General features: G+C 37.8%; 1 protein-coding gene across 5 annotated transcripts in view; it reads right to left on the bottom strand.

Annotated features, from left to right (window-relative positions):
* Positions 1-21,287, bottom strand: part of NETO1 (neuropilin and tolloid like 1) — an 88,640-nt gene that overhangs the window by 27,884 nt on the left and 39,469 nt on the right. For all 5 annotated transcript variants that reach the window (XR_005827071.1, XR_005827072.1, XR_005827073.1 and 2 more), the window contains exons 5-7: positions 20,697-20,738; positions 20,452-20,579; positions 8,203-8,431 (exon numbers count right to left, since the gene is read on the bottom strand). Coding sequence is in view for 2 of the 5 variants with exons in the window: in XM_040588154.1 (XP_040444088.1) it covers positions 8,203-8,431; positions 20,452-20,579; positions 20,697-20,738 (399 nt within the window). In the remaining 3 variants the exon portion in view is untranslated. The remainder of the gene's footprint in view (positions 1-8,202; positions 8,432-20,451; positions 20,580-20,696; positions 20,739-21,287) is intronic.

Here is a 21,287-nt window from a genome sequence, read left to right as displayed (position 1 = left end):
TCCGAGAAAGATAAGGTTTGCAGAAGAATTGGTTGATTCTGTAAGTTGCTTTCTCTAAGCTCTATATCTGTCTATCTGAACAAGCAGAAAATCAAGTGAAGGCAGCAGATAGCCTGCACAAATGAACAGTGAGCTCCTGACTAAGCTCAAATGTAAACAAGACACATAGAAAGTTCAGATGACTCCAGCAAAAATACAGGGGCACTGACCAAAGATGCAGTGATACACTCAGGAAAGCTGAAGACCACTTAGAGTTGAATCTGGTGAGGGCTGTCAAGGGCAACAAAAAGGACTTCTACAGGTTTGTCAGCTGCCAAAGTAAGGTGGGGGAAAATGTGAGTGTGAGGCTGACTGAGGCAAGGGACTTTGTGACAAAGGACATGGAAAAGGCGGAGCTACTGAATGCCTTCTTCTCCATCTTTTTTTTGGTGGGATTTGCCTTTTGGAGTTCCAAGCACTTGAGATGAGAGAGAAAGACTAGAGCAGGGAAGACTTACCCTCAGTGGAAGAGGAACAGGTTAGGGAATATTTAAACAAACACGACAGACAGACATAAGCCCTGATACAATACCCCAAGTAGTTGTCTCACGTCATTGCAAGGCTACTCACGATTATCTCTGAAAGGTCATGATGATTAGGGGAGGTTTCTGAGGACTGGAAGAAAGCTAAATGTCCCCCCATCTTAAAGAAAAGCAAGGAGAATCCTGAGATCTAAGGGTCAGTCAGCCTCATCTTGATCCCTCAAAAGGTGACAGAGGAAATAATCCTGAAAATCATTTCCAAACATATGTAGGACAAGAAGAGTGTTGTCTGCCTGGACTTATGAAAGGGAGACTATGCTTGACCAACATGACAGCCTTCTACAATTGGATTACTATCTTGGTGAGTGAGGAGAGAGCAGTAGATGTTATGTTTCTTTACTTTAAACCCTGTTTCCCGTAGCAGCCTCATAAATAAACTGGTGGATATGGGCTAGATACAGATAATGAGTCGGGCTGAAACTAGCTGAACTGCCAAGCTCAAGAAGTTCTGTTAAGTAGCATGAAGTCAAGCTGGAGGCCATTCACTAGTGATATACCCTAGGGGTCAGTACTGAGGCCAATACTCTTTAACCTCTTCATTAATATATTGGATGATGGGACAGAGTGTATCCTCAGCAAGTTCACAGGCAGTGCAAAACTGGGAGGACTTATTGATGGACCAAGTGGTTGGGCAGCTGTGCAGATGGGTCTTGGCAGGATGAAGAAACAGGAACTTCAAACAGATCAATAAAAAGAAATGCAAAGTCCTGTGTCTGGGGAGGAATAACCTCATGTACCAGTACATGCTGGGGACTGACCATCTGGAAAGCAAGTTAGCAGAAAAGGTGCTGGTGCACACAATAAGTTGACCACAAGCTAGCAATGTACCCTTGTGGCAAAGGAGACCATCAGTATTCTTGGCTGCATTAGAAAGAGTCTCATCAGCCAGTTGAGGGACATGATCCTTCCTCTCTACTCAGCACTGGTGAGGCCACATCTGCGGTGCTGTGTCCAATTCTTGCCTTCTCAGCAAGACATACTGGAGTGAGTCCAGAAAAAGGCCAAAAAGTCTGTTAAAGGCTTGCTTGGATCATCTGACCTAAGGAGAGGCTGAGAGAGTTGGGATTGTTCAGCCTGGAGAAGGGAAAGCTCAGAGGGGTTCTCATCAATGTGTATGAATACCTGGTGGGAGGGAGTAAAGAAGACAGAACCGGCTCTTAATGGTGCCTAGTGATATGTCAAGAAGCAATGAGCACTGAATGAAATACAGGAAATTCCTCTTGAATGCAAGAACAAACTTCTACTTTGAAGCTGGTCAAACACTGTGTAGGAGCTGGTTTCCCAAAAAGGCTGTGGAGTCTCCGTCACTGAAGATATTCACAACCCAACTGGGCACAGCCCTGAGCAACCTGCTGTAGCTGACCCTGCTTTGAGCAGGATTGGACTAGATCATATCCTGGAGTCCCTTCCAACTTCAACCCTTCTGACTCCCTGAAAAGATGGTTTCATAATTAGGTTAAAAGTAAGTCGGGAACATGCAGATATGTTATTTCTCTTGTGTCCCAAAGCTGCCTGAAGTCAAGCTCTGTCAAGAAATAAGTGAGACAGCCTGTTCAGCATAATGAACAATTCATAATGATTATAATGCAAGCGAGCAAATTAGAACTATATGTATAATTCAATCTGATGTATTTTAATAACTTCAAGTCTTTGATAAATTGTTGGATTTTTGCAGCATGGAAACACTATAATTTAAATTAAATCACCATTTTAAAGAATATTAATAAAGGTTATTTTTCTAGTTTTTATGTGAACCAATATATTGTTTTGATGTAAAATTATAGCTCATATAAAATAATATGTATTAAACAAAAAGTTTTAAACACTTTCATTCTACATTATTTTTAATGGTAATATCTTCTTTTTAAGAATTTTTTGGTATGTGTAGGGATATCTTGTATCTTAATATGCAAACATTTTTATTTACATAAAGTTAAAAACCTGTAGTTATTGAATTAATTATAATGTAACATCTTCTGCTTTACAAGTATTTATACTCAACACAAGATGGTGCACTTATCCTAGAAGATATAAGCAAGTGAGTTAACAGAAATAGACATGATATCCCAGAATCTTTTACAGGTTTAGGAAACATACTTTAAAAAACCCTATAATAATAACCTTTTTTTCTGTTATCTGGCATGTAAATATATTTTGTTCCTAGTACAACTTAGGAGGTTGCAATAATGATCATATTTCCAGAAGGTTACCATCACAATATTAAAAAAACCCTGAGTTTAGTATTTGAAAGTTACTGCTTTCAAAACTCATAAAAATTGAGCCAATGGAATTGACTTTATTTTCTTACTATTGGAAGGTTTTGGGGGTGCACATGGGACAAATAATCTATACTTTTTCATTTATTGATGCAAGATGATAGTAAATTCTTTTAATCCTGAACAGCTCTAAGGCAGAGAAACATAAAGAACGTTTATAGTTCTTCCATATGCCATGTTTACAAAGTAACGTGAAACAAAAGCAGTTCTATTTTATACCTAAAAACCCCACTTGCTTCCACTGAGACAATAAAATAATCACAAGTAACGCATGCACATTTATACTATAAAATAACAATATTTATAAAGCACTATAGCAATTAAATATTCTCTGTGTTATTAATAATTATTATACTGTTGTGATGTTATGACATTAATAATAATAATAAAAATATCTTTGTTTGTTGGGCATTGTTTTGCTGGACATTACAAGATACTTTGGGTATAAAATGCAGACACGGCCAAGTCAAAACATTTTTACAAGGTGAGGCCAAAAGCTGATTTATCATGGACCTGCTGTGAAGCCTGGCTGTTCCACTTCAGTGCAGTGCTCTCCCTGTGCATTTGCACTGTTTCTAAGCACCATGCAGGGTTAGCGCAACTTCTTTGCTTCTAGGGAGTGAAGTGTTCTGAGCAAGCTAACTTGGGTGTCTATGTCATACTTCATTGAACCATGTAGATTTACCCTTTGAGCTTTTTTCAAGACAGGGATTTCAGTCCAGGACTCACTAATCTTAGATGAATGTCCTACCCTACTTTAGGTATTTTTAGGCTTCTTTCTTTTCCCCCCTTCTTGTCATGACCTTTTGGAGGGATCTTGCTTTCTCCTGAGGGTGAACAGGAAATTTCTGAAATCTTAACAATGGTTAGATGTGAGAAATATTTTCCGCTCCACTTGTTAGACATTTCACACCTACTCCTCATATACTCAAGACAGCTCATTTCATCATGCTCTGCATAAGAATTCTTGAGTACGTGAAGTATAGATCATCCTTGAAACAGAGGAAGACTTCTTTTCTCAGCTTCTCTGAGGAAAAGTACTTCAGTCATGCTGAGAGACTGTTCCACTTTATTAAAATTATAAAATTATGAAGATGGTTAAAAGCAAGTAATCTTAATTATTAATAATGTTAAGTAATTACTTATTTTTTCATTTGACACTAATGAAAAAAAATCTTATTAAAATATATCTGTTAGAAACTTGAAAATGAAATGTGATTAATACTGAATTTTCTTTCTCAGTCACCTTCAGTCAGCTCTGTTCAAGATAAATGTAACTTTTACAGATAGTTAATACCAGATACATATCAATAATCTAGTCTTTAAAAAACACTTATATGTGGTTTCATGGGGGTTTTTTGATATATGAACTCACCAGAGAATGGCAACTCAGGAGCACATGCTCAGAGCTCCATTCTGTGTTCAGTTTATACACTATGCACCACAAACTGTTATTTTGTTCAGGGTCAGAGAGTCTTTGGGATGCTTAGCCAGTGAGGGCTTTTCAGTAGAGGTAGCTGCAAATAGCACAGAGGGGAAGAAAATCACAGATGAGTGCTCACCAGCAAGAAAGCAACACAAGTGTTTTCTTTTTTAAGTGTTAGTGTGGAAGCACAGAGCAAAACCAGTAAAGCTGCAGCCTATTTACACTACTAAGTCCTTGCAATGGGAAACCATCTTTTCACGTGTTGCACTTATTGGTTTGTTGTTCCCTTCCTCAGTAGTTCCCTTTGCATTACAACAATAACAGTCATTGTTACTACTGCATACCTGCAGTATTTTCCCTATTAGAAAATTGCCTGTGCTGGTGTGATCATCTTCAAGGATTCTGGCTGTAAACAAGGACTTGAGTGTTGATACTTCATAAAGCTGTGCACTATTTTAAACATGGCCCTAGATTTCTAGCCAAATATTTTGTCAATAAAAGGAAAATAAGAACAATAGAACTTATGCTGCTATAGGAAAACCATGTGTGACAGGGCTTTAAAAACACTTAGAGCTGAAAAGGAGAACAAAATAAGAGAAGGAATGATATTTTTCACGTCTGGGGTTTCTGATGCAGGGATGAAGAAGGAAGCAGTGCTACCAAATAGCAGTCAGAGGTGAAAGAACATCTTGCCTGCTGTGCATACAGAGGGATTTTGTCTTATCCCATATGCCTTGGTTCTACGAATCTGCTTTTTGGTTAAAGTGTAGGTGTGTCTGCTCAGGAGCAGCTCTTTGAAGAAGCTGTAGGTGTAGCATGTCTGTCATTAATCAGGCTGGAGATCACTCTCACAGTCATGGAAAATGAAGTGAACAGTTAGTCAGTGGGTGAAACAAAAGACTCATTTTTCAAGACTTCTTACTAGATCAACAGACACTTTTTGATGATATCAGCTTTCTTGTTTTTCTTTTTATGATTCTTAAATTTATTTATTGGATATTTAAAATCTGTTATACAAGTGACTACCATACACAAAATATGATTATATATATATATATATATATATATATATATATATATAATATTTTTTTTTTAGAAGACATATTAAGGATTAAAAAGGTAAGGACATAAGCAGACAAAGCCCATAATGACAGTTGGAATAGCTAATAATGCTGATCACAAAATATCAGATCATCACTCTAAATTATCAGCTATTAAAAATTAATTGGTTTTTAAGTGTTACTTAGAGCTCTACTATTTTCATGATGTGAGAATCGTTACGGGTTTTCTGGCACCGGAAATTTAACAACCTCTGTCATTGTATGCCTTTCCTTCAGACATATTTATAGTACTGCTGCTCTACAAAACATCACTGCTAGAGCTTTGGAAACTTGTAAGACCACCTTTAGACACCAACAAAAGAGAGACATATTTCAAATGTAATTGGACCACACTGATCAAACTGTATGAAAATAATAATGTAAAAAATTTCTTTAAGACTTCTCTGCTCTACACAAATGTCAAGACCCCAGGAAACAGCTCTATAACAAGAATGAACACTGAACAGATTCACACAGAAAGAAAACATTCCTCAGGCTAAGTAGCCTGTTTTCACAAAAAAACCAAACCACTTCCAGTTTACAGAGCCTTGTGTAAGGGAAGACTCACAATCTCAACAACTTAACTCCACACTAAGGAGAGGAATTTGGGGAGCTACAGATCATGACACCTCCTGGTCATTCCCACAGCAACAGTAAATGCAGGAATTTTACTTTGTCACTTTTTCTGATGCACATGGCCACAACATAAATTTCATTTTCTATTTTGTTTCTTTCTCATCTCTAGGTGAACAAAATAGCTTTTTTCCTCTTTCTTTGCCCCCGAGCAGAGACACAGGTGTCTGTTCCCTGATGTACATCTCCCTGAATGAGGTCTGACATTCCTTCTCTTCCATGCAGATGATCTAATTATTCCCACACGCTGCTGAAAGACATTGCAGTTTACATTCTATGAGCTGTGTCTCGCCAGTGCGCACACCGGACATCTGCTCTAGCTGACTCCTGACAGCCAGCTCTGGTCTGAGGCATAAGGCAGCACTTACAGACAACTGACATGGCACAGAAAGTACAGTTTGCATCACCTTTAAATCTTTAAAGGCAATTTACACCATTAAAAATACAGATGCAGCTTCTTCTACTATTTATGAACAGGCTGTGTATACATATCTCAAAGCACAATTTAGCCCTTAATAAATTTTCAGCTTTTAGTGCACAATGGTTATTCAGAATAAATTTAGAGAAAACACATCATGTTACTATTTTCAACTTCCCAGTCAGAATACCATGCAGTATAAACTATCGTCTGTTTACAAGAATGGAGTAGCTCATAAGATGTAGCATGTCAGGTAAACGTCTTAGAATATTATAAGAGAAAAGCCCACATTTTTCCTTATTTTCCTTTAAAATATGAAAGCCTTGCAAACACACACTTATTCAAACCTTCATTTCAAGTTAGTCATCATAGCACTTCACTCTCCAGTTCTTTATACGCTATGAACCTCCAATGTCTATGCAGTTGTTTCTAAGGTAACAGATCAGGATGCCTTGTGAAAAAAATGAATCAGATCTTGAATATTCAAGACATCTCCAGTTGCAGAAATGACAGAAGGGCAGTATCATCTCAGCTGAGGGTTCTGAATATCTTTTAGACCCTGGCCTGATTTACAGACAAGAAAAATATAATCCACCCTAAGGCTGAAATGTGAGAATACAGTGGTGTATGCAGTTTCAGGCACATGGACTGTCAGAAATTTTTAATCAGAGCCATAATTAAGGAATTACAGAGGTTGCTTTCAACAGAGTCTCATTGCCTCATTGCAGGGTACACACACACAGAATACAGATGAAGAACGTGTTTGCTAGAAGTGCACCTTCATTCCAACCACTGACAGCCACACAGGAATCTTCCTGTCAGACATGTGATGCACAAACCAAAAAATACATTAAAAATAGACATGAATCAGCATGTGAAAATAAATGCATATTCTCCTTCCTCAAGGGACCGGTATTATTTCCATCAAAGAAAACAAATCAATATCTTTCACAAGTGATTACCTGAGTCAGTTATTTTAAGCTAATGAGATTATTGCATTTTGTTGAGTGGGTTTTGTGGTTTATTTGTTTGGTTGGGGTTTTTTGGTTGTTTGGTGGTTGGTTTTTTTTTTTTCTTAACTGGGTAGAACTACCTTTCGTTTCTTTCAAAGGCTGTTTTCCTTATTATCTGGGTCCAGAAATCATTTAAACGTATGAATGCAGGCAAGGTGCATAGAAAGAGTATTAACCAAAACAACATGTAAGACTTTTAGAAAGCTCCTGTTACTATAAAAAAAAAACAACCCAACAACTAAATTCTTTGCTTAAAAGTATCTGACTTATATGTTTATTGATATATGCATTCTGGGATATGCACAAATACACCCACCAGCTGTGATAAAACAATCATAAGGTATTTTTCAAATGCCCATCACAATGAGACCTAAAAAATAAAATTAATAGAAAAGGATTAGGCTTGATAAAAACCTTCACTGCTGTATTATTTTCTGCACTGTGTAAGGAAAAAGACACAGCAGCCCAGTAGCTTGGGGATCAGACAAAAGTCACAGTCTTATGACAGGGCAGGTCGTGACTACTCATAGCTGTCTTCCTGTCTTTGAATCCTGTGCTCTCTCTGAATCCTGAGCTCTGTCTACTGTGCCACAAATTATTGCACACTACAAATGCTTGGCATAAAAAACTGTTCTGAAAATTTACATAGCTTGTTTGGGAACATTTTTCAGTGACTACTCTGCATAAAGAAAACATTAACAGTTTTTGGGACCATTTAACAAACTGAAAGGCAGATGCATTGATTAGGTTCTTACGTTCTTGGAAAGATGTGAAGAGCATTTGGAATCGGCTGTTTCGACTGCCTTCATCTGCCCACATGCGGATCACTCCGAGACCTGTCCGCAGCATTACATCATTAGCAACAGTGCTGCAAAACTTTGCTTTCAAATCCTCCACAGAGCTGCTTCCATCATAGACAGCTACAAAATTCCTTTTGCATTCATTGGAATTCTGCATCTCGTAGTCCAAGAATCGCAAATAGATCTATGAAACAACAAAGGCAACGTGTAAAGACATTTGAGAATGACTAAACAAACATTAAACACCTTTGTTCTACCTTGTGGGAGAAAGACTACACAACACTACTACCAAAATTATTTTTCTGGAACTTGTGATCCATAGGCCACTTCCCTGGAAGGACACTAATGTTGAAACTGAATACTGTGTTTATACTTCCTGGTATTTTGTCTTGCTTCAAAGTAGAATCTAGCAGAAGATCTAGATTTTCTAATTATTATTATTATTTGTTGCAGTAAGGTCCTAATCTCCAAATACATACCCGTGTTTGAGAAGTATGTACAGCAGTCCTTCAAGCTGAAGAACAGACAAGCTAGACATTTCTTCTTTCACTGGCTGGCACAATATTACTCTATTACTTGCCTGACATGGAAAATAATAAGGCAAATAATTGCTGCTTCCTCCCCAGAGTCAATATGTGTCATCTTTATGATATGTCTCAGCTACACTGATTCAGGAAGTAAGAATCTGGGAGCCAGGCAAAACCCAGTCATTAATCTTTTCATGTTTCCTCAAGCAATTTGGCCACCATCTCAGCTTTTCTAAACAAAGCTTTATGGTATATATCTTCATAATTTAACAGGGCTGAAATCAAGCATACTTCATGGAAACTGCTTGAAACCTAGAATTTTTTTTAGGAAATGTCTCTTACATACAAGCTAAGTTCTCTCAAAAAGTAATAGATGTATTGCTCTTTGCAAAGAAGTCTTTAAATCTACTCATAAAGTAGCAGGGGTGAGAAGAAAATGCTATTATTTGATATAAAACTCTAAATGGTCTTTAATAGGGAAAACCACTCATTTTAAAAGCAATTGATAATACAAGCAACATCAAATTTTCCAGTAACAGAGAAGGCAAGTAATATTTTCAATAGACACGTGAGACATAATCAAACTGCCAAGCATACCCAGAAGACTTCAGGAGAATGATACGGAAAGGTGAAGTAGGGCAGAAATAGCACAAAAAGCCAGTAAACATAGCCAGCATCCAGCTATATGCATCTTCATTTGAAAACATAAGCAAAAAGAAACTACTGTATTAGACACCAGATATACTTCTTTACAAATAATCTTAACTTCAGGTAGGTTTTTACATGACAGAACAATTGCTTAAAAACCTTTTCTGCATTTGCACAAAGTACACAAACATAGCATATTGTAGTAGCAACAGGACTCACCACTTCACCTCATTAAAATATTAAAGCTCATATAGTTTGAGAATTATGTGCTATTAAGCAGTCTGACACTTTTACTAATAGCTCATATCTTTAAATGAACCTTTTCAGATAGTGCATTATGATACATTTTGATTCCTTGTTACACTTTGCAACTGGTCTCTCTGAAAAGAATGTTTGTAAAACAATTCTTACTAACATGAAATTTGTTATAGTAAGTAAGCTTCATTTTGCTTGCCTCACCTTTTTCTAATGTTATTTCTTACAGTAATCCTTACTTATGTTCCAACATTCCCATCTTCCAGAACTCAGAAGAATATATTTCAATTAAATTGCTGTTAAGTGAATTCTACTTTCACCATGTTTTTTAAATATTATAAATCAAGGAAGCTGTTTGTATTCTCCACAAAATGGGACATTAACAGCAACACACAAAGTAATAGGAATACTTTCTATAGTGGTTACAATTTCATTTACTGGTTGCTCCACCCCTGCACTGGAATGAAAAATTACTAGAGTTCAGTCACCTCGCATTGCTGAAATTTTCTCATAGTAACCACCACTTTTTATAAACAAGTTGTCTTGAAAATTCTTGCCATTTCCTCTTCTACTGGGGGACATGCAGTTTCCATTCCTGATAAAGCAGGTCACCTACTTCCTTGGTGAAGTCATATTTAAAGGCTTGTTTTGAACTCTGAAGATTTGTTGACTTCAGAAAATTGGATTTCTGAAGTCCCTCTGCACTGGCTACATCCCTTTACCAAGTCTCTGTTTCATTCTCTACACTCTTCCTCCCTTCCCCAGCTGCTCAGGTACCTGACCCTTAACCCACTGAGCTCCAAATCTTTGTTCTTGGTGTTCTTCAGCTGTTCAGATAATTTCTGCTTTGCTGATATCTGACTACTTTAGTTTCCCAGGTAAACCTCACCTTCAGCGTGGCTCCTGCTTTTTTTCTGTTTATATAGCATCAGCCACTTCCATGGCCAGAAGGCAGAACTGCTGACATTCACTGCCAGCTAATTCCTAGTAACTGTTACACTTCTGATAGGAAGTGTATGAAAACATGCAGAAATTAACTGGAACCAAACAAAAACCAGCAGCAAAAGGCCAGTGAGAAAAATACAGACAAGAACTTTGGATGAGTCAGTGACTCAAATGCAGAACTGGGGTGGGCAATGTGTGATGGGCTCTTACTCCTCACTCTCATGGTTTGATAAGACCTCTTTTATTAGCAGCTCCTTGGGTCCAGCTGGCACAAACACACTACTGTCCTGCCAGAGCAAGACTATGCATGAGGGATGGAGGTATGGGAAGAGGTAGCACCACGATACCCACATCTAGCAACTGGCCATAGCTGGCTCTCATCAGACAGCTGCTTCTGTGTGTTAGAGAACAGTCGCTCCTGCTCAAAACAGAGTGAAACAGGCACTGTGAAATCCTGATACACAGCTTCTCCTGTAAAGCTGCTGAGATAGTCCATTGTCCATCTCTGCATAAAATTTCACTTAGAATGGGGAGAAAGGTACACCTTGCTTTTCTTTCCTCCACTAACGGAAGCAGCCTGCTTCAGATGGGCGCTTGCCAGCTTTGTCACAGGTAATGCAATAAAAACCTTCTGCAGCTGATTATACGAAACGTTGTATACACATGACTGAACTGTTTTCCAGAAAACAAAGCATGTCAGATAAATGTGTTACAGAGAAGCACAGAAGGCTTCCAACATAATATTGTCATGAATCATTACTTTAATGCCATATATGCCTATCATATGTATACCATCTGTATGTTGCAAAATATCATATATAGATATGACAGACTGTACAGATATAATGCCATGTACATATATAACCTTTTTATCTTATTCCACTCTTCAGGAGAATTCTTACCTACTCCAGGAAAAAAAAAAAAAAAAAAAAAAAAGGCTTAGTCTAACTGCAGAACAATGTTAAAACTATACTTGACATAGTGGGGGAACAACCTCTTATGCTTGCTCACTTGTTCTCTATTTCTACCCTGCTGTCTTATAGATATACAATTACCTATACATATGTACGTATGTATAAATATATATAGGCAAACATTTATCTTGTAATAGGGTATCCCATTTCAGCATTGAGAAGCAATGTATTTTCCATTCTTACCAGAAATGTTCTAATGCTAACTGTGGTTACAAAATGCCAGCTCTCACAGCCATTTCCAGCATTCATCAATTATTCCTGATCTCTTCAAATAAATTGTTCATATAAGAATACAGCCAAAGTCTTATTTCTCTGAGCTTATCATTTGACATTCTCTAGTTTCCGGTGGCATGCTAGCCTTATAAAATAATGAAATATTTCTTAGAGTAGCAGTTATAAATGCTGAGAAGGAATCAAGAGAACAATAACTTAGCATTTCACTTTGACTCTTTCAGTGAAGAAGCCAACTTTCAGTTTTTCTCAAGCATGAATTCTGCTGTTGGCCATACCAGTTCATTCCTGTGTGTGATAAATTCAGCTAAGATCATAACATACATAGACTTGATAGGTACGGGAACCACTGGAAAGAATATTTGACTTAAAATTCTATGTTCACCCTTCAGAAGAATAATAGCACCTTCTTCAATGGCATGAAGTTTCATAAATTAGAGAAAATAAATTCCTGATATTCTGAGATGACTTGGAGTTTCATTCTCATAGTCTCCTTTGGAGGTGACTATTATTAGATCTTTATATAAAGTAATGAGGACTTGATAAAAAACTCACTGAAATCAGTGGGTATCTTTCCATTTACTTATTTGGATCAGACCTATGCATTCAGACTGCAGTGCATTTTTAAAAACTGGAAACTGATTGCACAAACTGACAACCTGATATTGGATCAGATTTTATTTTAAATAGCTGGAATAATTTAATTGTATCTGCACGCCTATGCCAATTTTTATGGTTTTATTACTATATATTTGCCATTGTTCCTGTCACTGGCTGTAAGACCCACACTGGCAGAAGAAAATGACTAATAAATTGAGTTCCCCAGGGAAAGAATAAAACTGATTTTATGACAAACTGTTATCTAAGGCAAAATGTTCCTGATACATGGTTTTCTGAATTCAGTGGCAATATTCTCACTACTTTCACTGGTATGTGGATCTCTCTAAAAGAAATTAAGCACAAAGTGAGAGAAAAATTATCAGTTTTTCTAGTTATTTCATTTACTGAGATCTTAGTCATTACTTCTACCAGTAATGGATAAGAAACATTGTTTTCCCTAAAGAAAACAAATGAACAAAAAAAGAGGTCACAAACTCAAATGCCTCTATCTGCATTCATTAAGCATTTTTTCATTGATGCCAATGGGAATTTCTGGAATTAACATTTCTGTAGATATGGACACATTATTTTAGCACAACTGGGACATTCTTGTTGAAGAGTACATCTTATTTGAAAGAAGCAACATATCTTCTTCTTTCACATTTTTTGTTGTAAAGTTTTAATAAGACAATTTCCTCAAATGATCAGTTCCACATTATTTAGAACAAGTTGCTAGTGCACAGGTATTAGCTTTTGCTGAGTTTTGAGATGTCGCTGCAAATGCCAATGCCATTAACAACAAAACTGATAAAGCCTCACTGCAACTTTGACATATGTAATTTACACCCAGTCACATTATATTTTAAATAATAGTCTTGTCACCTTTAAGGTTTTTATTGCCATCATAAGAATGAAAAAGGAAATGCTGTCTAAGTTTTACTTTTTTTTAAATTTAAATTTGAAAACAGAATTTGCTGTATATATTAGGAAAAAAAAATTATTTTAAACTATGAATAATATATCACCTCAGTAAAATGGTCAGATTATAATCTCTTCAGAGTGAATAATTTTGATGAGTTCTGCGTTTTAATCAGTCAATGAAGGTTAGGGCTGACAACATGATTGATCAGGGCAGTCAGGAAAAACTTCAAACCATATCCCAGCGTATCAGACTTAATATAGGTGCACAGACATTCAGTCCCCTAAAACCAAACCAAACAAACAAAAAGCCATCGTTCAATTGCCAAAAGTAATTTAGATGTAAGACAAAAACCTCCTCTTCATCAGGGCATAACATTCAGTTTTCACATATTCAGCTTCTAAGTTCAGTCAATTCTCTTGTAAGCACAGGGACTGGGCTAAATGGTGCGATGTCTTTCCCTGTCGCTCAGTGATCAGTTACAGTGCCTGCTTTATTCTGCATCTCATTCAACCCTATGTGACTAACAAAGGACTTTCAAGATGATACCTCCAGCAACAGAGAAGCTCAGTTTGAAACCCAGTTTGTTAAAGCAGATTTTGCAACATTAAATAATCTCCTTCAAGGCAAGAAGACAAGTATACCAGCCTAAACAGCATTAACAATGTTTAGAATTTGTCTCCTAAAGTAGCCTCTCCTGTTGCTTAGATCCTAAACGTGTTGTTTTTTTAATCAATGTTACTTCAGCCCAAAAATTTTAAAAGTATATGTTCTTTTTGGTTTTTTGTTCATTTGGGGGGTGGGGGTTGACATTTTTTGGCCTGCAGTTGCTAGTCTGGAAAGATGCTTTGCAGAGAACTCCATACCTCATATTTTCCTCTCCTGGGGCTTGGAGAATACTGTCTGTCAAGGGCGACAGTCTTATATGGTACTTCTTCTAACACCCTGTGATTCACAGCCAGGCTCAGACATCAAAATACCATTTTCCTGAACAAGTGAAGCTCTCTGGATTTCTTCGCTTTGTCCTATTTGTTTCTTCAGACTTCTGTGAGTGCCCAATAACTGACATTAATTCTAACTGTCAAGCTATCCTCATTTTTCTCTCCTACAGTGGCAAAATGCTTGCAAGTGACAACCTTTACAGCTCCTTGGTGCTGTTCTGTTTTTTAACACTGAAAACCGTAGATCACATCCTGATTCTGCTGTTCTCTTTGGCATATGTTTTAATACTTTAATCAGTAAGGTTTTTTATCACTTTTCCTAACAATTATTTGATTTGAGGATGCTGAGGTTGATTATATTTCTATACCTGAGTGGAATAGATTAATGCTAACCTAAAAGTGGTTTTTTGTCAGTGCTACTGTGGCACGTGTATTACCATGCCTGCTAGAAGAGATTCTGCAGACATGATTCTACACACACACTTGTTTTACATCTTTATCTAACAAAACTGTTTCAAAGAAGTGATTTTAATGGTTTAACATAGGTAATCAATATTTTCTACTTCTTTAATTTGTTCACCTTGTTCCAGGAATGTTGTATAAGTGTGTTGGGTTTTTTTCATTCATAATATTATTGTCATTATGTTAGCAAGGTTCAGAGCTTTGTCAGAGATGGAGCTCATTTGAAGCCTGTAAAAGTGTCTCTGGCTATTAGGTTTTTCACTCTCTAAATTTCATTTTTCTGTAACATTTCAGGAACCACCACTCAAATGGTTCCTATTAAATTTTAGTGTACAGCTTAAAGCTTCTCTTCTACACCTGATTAAGAAGCCTCCAAAAGTTATGCTAGTCTGCCAGTACTGACAGCTTAAACTGGGGTTTTTTGCAGGTCTCATCCAAGAGCACAAGTTTCCACTTCACATGTAAGAACAGAAAATGTTTTCGTTTGGTCAGATTGGTTTATATAGACTTGTAGCCCTGCAATTTGCTTTACCGTGTGTTTCCTCCTAACTGTGCAGGAAATGCATGTGCTAACAACCCAGTCTCTCTCCAGACTCCATTTAATTCAAAGTCAGGCACCTGGAACTGACAGTATCATCTCTCTATATGGTCAGGTACATGGATACAAGATCCACCATGAAAGCAGCGACAAGTGATACAGAGACTTTACCAGGGAGCAATACCTATCCCTTGTAAATATACAGCTGGCTTGGTCCCACTTGGGCCTGTCGGCCATGCCTGGCCTAGTACTTCATGCCCCCAGCCTTGTTTATCAGTGAGCTTCTGCCCAGCTTGAGCTGGGGCTGGTCCCATTGCCACAGGCGAGCCCAGCCACCACCGCACCCTGTCCGCCATGGCTTGGCCTGCCCAGTTCTCCTCACGGGCCTCACCCTGGCCCCATCCTGTGTGCTGTGCATCCTGCTCCCGCCCCTCCCCCATAGCTCTGCTGGAAACAAATGTCACCACTCACAGGCAGCTCAGGTTTAAGAATATTGCAGTAATATGTCAAAACTAGATACTTGTTATTAAAGTCTTCAGTTTCTTAAGATTTTTGTTAAGTCTTGCATCCTATAACCTGTAAAGGTATATTCTTTGCCCAGTAGCATGCTCAAGTGGGGTGGGAGAATTAGTTATAGCTTTGAATAACTAATTTACAACTTAATTTCATTTCTCGTGGTGTACACACAGAGGGTAGCATCTCTTTTGCTTAGTCTAAGCATACCTCTTGATCATTCCTCCTGAACAGATGACTGGTCCACTGAACCAGATTCAAATTAATGCTTATCTGTCTGTAGTTTGGGTGCTCTTTCCCAAGCTGCCCAGAGTTTCCAGTTATAAGTATTGCTTAATGGTTGTTTCCCAACATCAGAACATCATCTTTGTAAAACTTTTATTGCTCTTACTGTCAAATTCTGCTTTTTTTTTTGCTTCCCCCCCCCCCCACACCCCTACAAAACCTCTCAAGTAACAAGCACGACACAATAGTGTCTTAATGGGGAATTCACCCACCAAAGGCAGCGCTACCTGAGCACGAACATGTGTCCTGTCTTCCTGGGGGGCCTTGTCAAACTCTGCTGACACATCCAATATAAAAAAAGGCTTGTTGTTGATATCATCCTCCAACATTCACCCTTAACAGAAAGCAAGAAAACACTAATTCTTTTAATTTTCTTCTCTGCCATTCATAAATAGAGATTCTTTGCTTATCCACTGCTGTAGCTAATGATATCTCTGAAGTTTTTCAAATCCCAGTGCAATAACTTGTCCATTCCTTCTCCGGGCTTTGTTGTACAGTAAAGTATTGTGGGATGGGGAGGTTCCTCCGGCTCTTTACTGTTCTGGGCAGGTTGGCACATTCAGTCAGCAGCTCCCATCTTCATTTTCCATTCTTGCTCTGATTAGTGTATGAAGTCAGCTTCTACACAATGTGCAGAACCCCCAGTATTTTTGAACTCTAGACTCACAGCCATCTTACTCAGCCAGAACTGGCTTTGAATGTTTATAAGAAACACACGTGTTGCAATGAGTCACTGTTAAATAGAAGGCTCCAGGTCTACGTATAGTTTGAAGTTGTGTTTAATCTGCCTTCTGCTGTCTTCTGAACTTCCAGAAAGTTTCAATTCTGCATGCATTTTCAGCATATTTTTTTTTTGTGTTTATAAGGTAATCAGTGATTGCTCTATTTTAAATGTGTGCAAGAAATTTGCTGTCCTTTGTCCTATTTCTGCTTGCTGATGATAGGAGCAATATTACACCCAGACTGTCTGTTTGAAGCTCAGGCTTAGAGATCTCACGTTCATACTCCCTGACTGATCTCATTGCTCCTATGTTGAGCTCAGACTTGGCTTGAATCTGGAATTGGAAACCAAGGAAAGGACTTGCATCTTGCTACTGCAGACAGTTTAGATTGGATGAGCTTAAGCCAAATGAAATTGCAAGCAGCCCACATTCTGGCACAGTTTAATTAAGAAACTAAAGATGTAAAGATCCAACCCAAATTCTGTCTGAGTAACTGGCCTTTTAGGCATAATTCCCAGTAACAAACTGTGCAGCCCAGAGTACAGGAACATGTGGATTTAAAGACATCTGCTGAGTTCTTACTGTTCTTAGCAGGAGAGCCTGTTTTCATAGGTGCAAGATGCCATAACTTAGAATGATGTCACTAGATTGTTATACTGAATATGTCATTAGTTCAAGGTTGGATAAGCACAAAGGAAGCTGACTGCAAAATATGACAATAGATTCCAGTTCACTTGAATCAGGCCCATAAACATTCTTACTGTAAATCTTACTTCATACAAGGATTTTTTAAATTTTATCCACTAATTTCTTCCTTAATATCTGAAAAATTTTCAACCTGTGCCAGTATGGCAATACCATAACCATATGTGTGTATATGCATGTATATGTGTGTATATATACAGATATATATTTGTGTATATATGTGAAAATCACACTAAGAATGTTCAAGTGCTAAATTGGACTTACCCCTCTAAGATTAATCTAGCCTTGAAAACTGGGGTTTTTTTATAGCTTGCTGGAAAAGCTGTCAGCCCCACACGTTGGGAAACACTGATTTATGTGCTTGTATATTGCCCTGTCTCTCTACTCAGAGAATTTGGTAAGATGGGAACAGCAAGATTCATGGAGAGTAACCAGCCTTCTGCCTAAAGGTAGGATTACGGATGTTTCTTTCAGTTTTCATAGGTTGTTACCTAACCTGCACCCTAAGACCACTAGCAATGCTGTCCAAACAAACTTGCTTAACCAGTTGTATCTGGTCTGGCTGAGCCCTCCAGCAGCCCTCCCAGCGCTGTGCTTGTACTGGTGGCTGGAAAGGTGGTGATAAAACACCAGTGCCCTGACTGCTCCTGAGCAGTGCTCACATGGCATCAAGGCTGCCTCTCCAACCTCCCCCCTCCTCTTACCAGAAGGCTGGGGGTGGGCAAGAGCTTGGGAAGGGACATAGCCAGGACAGCTGATGCAAAGTGACCAATGGGGTATTCCATGCCATATGATATGCTCAGATATAATAGCTAAGAGAAAGGAGGAAGGGCTAGTATTTGGTATTTATGTTTGTCTTCCAGAGCAACCACTGGGGTAACTGAAGCCCTGCTTCCCAGGAAGTGGCCAAATATCACCTGCTAATGGGAAGCAGAGAAAAACATCCTTTCCTTGCTTCTGCGTGTACAGCTTTTGCTATTATTTCATCAAACTCCCTATATCTTGACCCACATGTTTTTTCCCATCTTATTTTCTCCCCCCTCCCTTTCTGCTGTGGAGGGGAGTGATAGAACAGGTTGGTGGACACCTGGTGTCCAGCCAGGGTCAACCCACCACACCAATCATTCATAATGCCCTCCCTGGTATTTGAAGTTTGCTTCCCTAGTATCTAACCTGAATCTTTCTTTTGGCGTGAAGGACCATGACTTATCCTATTGACATCAGAGCTCTCCTTCCTCATTGTAAAAGCCTTTTATTATCTGGTATCATGCTCCTTCAAAAAAATCTTCTAGAAGACATTGAATAACTTTCCGTTTTTCCTCAGGTTTCCTAGAACTCTCTCATTGCTCTCCCTTCCAGATGCTCTTCAGCTGCTATACATTTCTTGAAATGCAACACAACTTAATGCAAGTATAGAAGTTCATGAAGAGCTAAACTATTTTTAATCCTCTATTAACAGTGGTACTGTGGCATTCTTCTGATACACACTGTGTTTATGGCTATGTAGCTACATGATTTGTATTTTTACATCAGGACTGAAGTCTGGATAAATCCTACAGGTAACTAAACATAGGACTTCTATCAGGGCTTTGAATCATACAGAACTTTAGAGTTAGAACAGGTAAGATTATCACGACGTTATCTGTCCAACCAAGCATAAACTGGAATTAAGACTATATAACAATTTTATTGGCTGATTTAATTGTGCTGATTCTAACAAGCACAACTCTAATGTTGTGTTTACCTGTTTTCTACTAATACATAAGTATATAATGTATACAATAATAACTCATCAGTCCAGTCATTTCATGTCTATAGCTACTTACTGTAGCAAAGTGCGAAGCTCATCTACTTAATCGAAAACCTCTATGAATATTGAATTTATCCAAAAGTAAAAAGAGAGAGAGATTAAAGTATATTCTGGAAATAATTTATCTGTAGTCTTTATGAGCCAAATGTTCAACTTCTCTCCTAAACCTTCACAATGCTGATATTAATGACTTTTTCTATTCTGGAAAGCCTTCCTCCTGCTTATTCAATACCAAATGCTGAAACAGTTAAATATATCCAGGACACTCTGTTCTGAGATTATATATATAATAAAACCAACTTATTTGTTTAAAGATGGCAGAGAGTAGTGGATTATAAATTCTAGCTCTTAAAATACTTCCTGTCAAATAAAACACACTAGAAAAAATAAAATACTGAGTTGTCTTTAACAGAGTGAAAGTAGGTGGGAGGCACAAAGCTGTTCCAGTTGCAAAGAGAGGAGAAACAGTAGTGTAGCCAGCAACAATCAATCCATATAGTAACCGATAAGATAGGAACTGGATAAGGGAGGAACTCAAACAGAATCCAAGAATTGTTAAATTCATTGCAGTCCTCTCCTGTTCGTTACAAATGCCTGGCTTGCTGGCTGTGGTGGGAGAGAAATGGGAACACTCTCTGGTTTTTTCTGTGGCTCTAAACCAAAGGAAATAAAGGTCTTACACAGAGGAATGTGAATTTACCTTGGCTCCATTTTCACAGTTCCCAGATAAGAAACAATGATGACCTCAGGGAGCCAGCAGTGTTTCCTTAGTAGTCCCTATATTAAGTATTTGAAATATATTGAAAATTAAGGTGATAAGATTACCTCCTGCTTAGGAAAACACATTGATTCTTTAAAAATATGAGCAAAATTAAAGATGAATTTAAGAAAATTATTTATGGCACAAAAAGCACATTAACACTGCCCACATTATTATTTATAGAGAAAGGAGGTTATTTTGGCTGAGGTGACAAATTGCCCTTCCACGGCAGAAGGCAAAAAAATGGTTTACAAGTTCAAGCTGTAAAGTTATTAAACAAGATCTGACTGTACTAAGAAATGCACAAGTTATCAGATAAGTCAATTTCTTAAATTAAATGGCAAATCAGCAAGTGGATGAAGGACTGACCTTGGATCGGGGTGGTGCTCGGATGTACCACTTACAGTCTACTGCTTCAGTTTCAGAAGCTTTTCCTTCTTTGACAATTTGCACAGATTCCACAATTCCTTCAGGTCCTCCCATCTCAAACTCACAAACTGAATAACAAAATACCAGAAAAAATGAAACCTGAACAGCAAACAAAAATATTTTCTACAGCAGAGTGCAAAGGCCTCCAAGTTAAAAAAAATAAATAAACAAAACAACATACCAACCTGGCAATGGCTTCAAAACACCAAGGTCCTTAAAATCTGGATCTTAAAAATTGAGAAAGACAAAATTAGTTATGTTCAATATCTTGGCTATAACGTCAATGTGCTAAAATTTGACAATGCACTTCAGTGATATAATTATACATATGTTTCTTGGAAATAAGAAGTGTTCCAAAACTATGGCAACACACAATGCAAGACTAGTTTTTTTCTGGTACGAAATCCTGCTCTTCCCTGTCTGTCTCTTTCCGAAGGTTGAGTTAAAAAATATTTCTTCATACACTAGCAAGCAAGAATATCGCACAACTAAACACATGACACTTTAATACAGTTAATGAAAGAGGATATATTTACAGATCCATTCAGAATCCTTTTGCCTATTTTGCAGTATAACACTCAGTTTAACTAGAGAATTCTAAACTTCATTCTGTGTTTATGAATACTCTGCCATCCCTACCAACAAAGAGGAGACACTTTCTGTGTCAACAACACCCACTTGGCCTTCCTGGAATAAATACCGTAAGTATTTACCATGGTTTTCATTGTGCTAACAAAGTAATGTCTAACACATGTGCTATCTTAAATCAGGTAAAC

The sequence above is a fragment of the Falco naumanni genome, chromosome 3 (assembly GCF_017639655.2).
Source record: "Falco naumanni isolate bFalNau1 chromosome 3, bFalNau1.pat, whole genome shotgun sequence".
NCBI classification, from domain to species: Eukaryota; Metazoa; Chordata; class Aves; order Falconiformes; family Falconidae; genus Falco; species Falco naumanni.
This window is presented reverse-complemented; position numbering and strand designations above follow the sequence as displayed.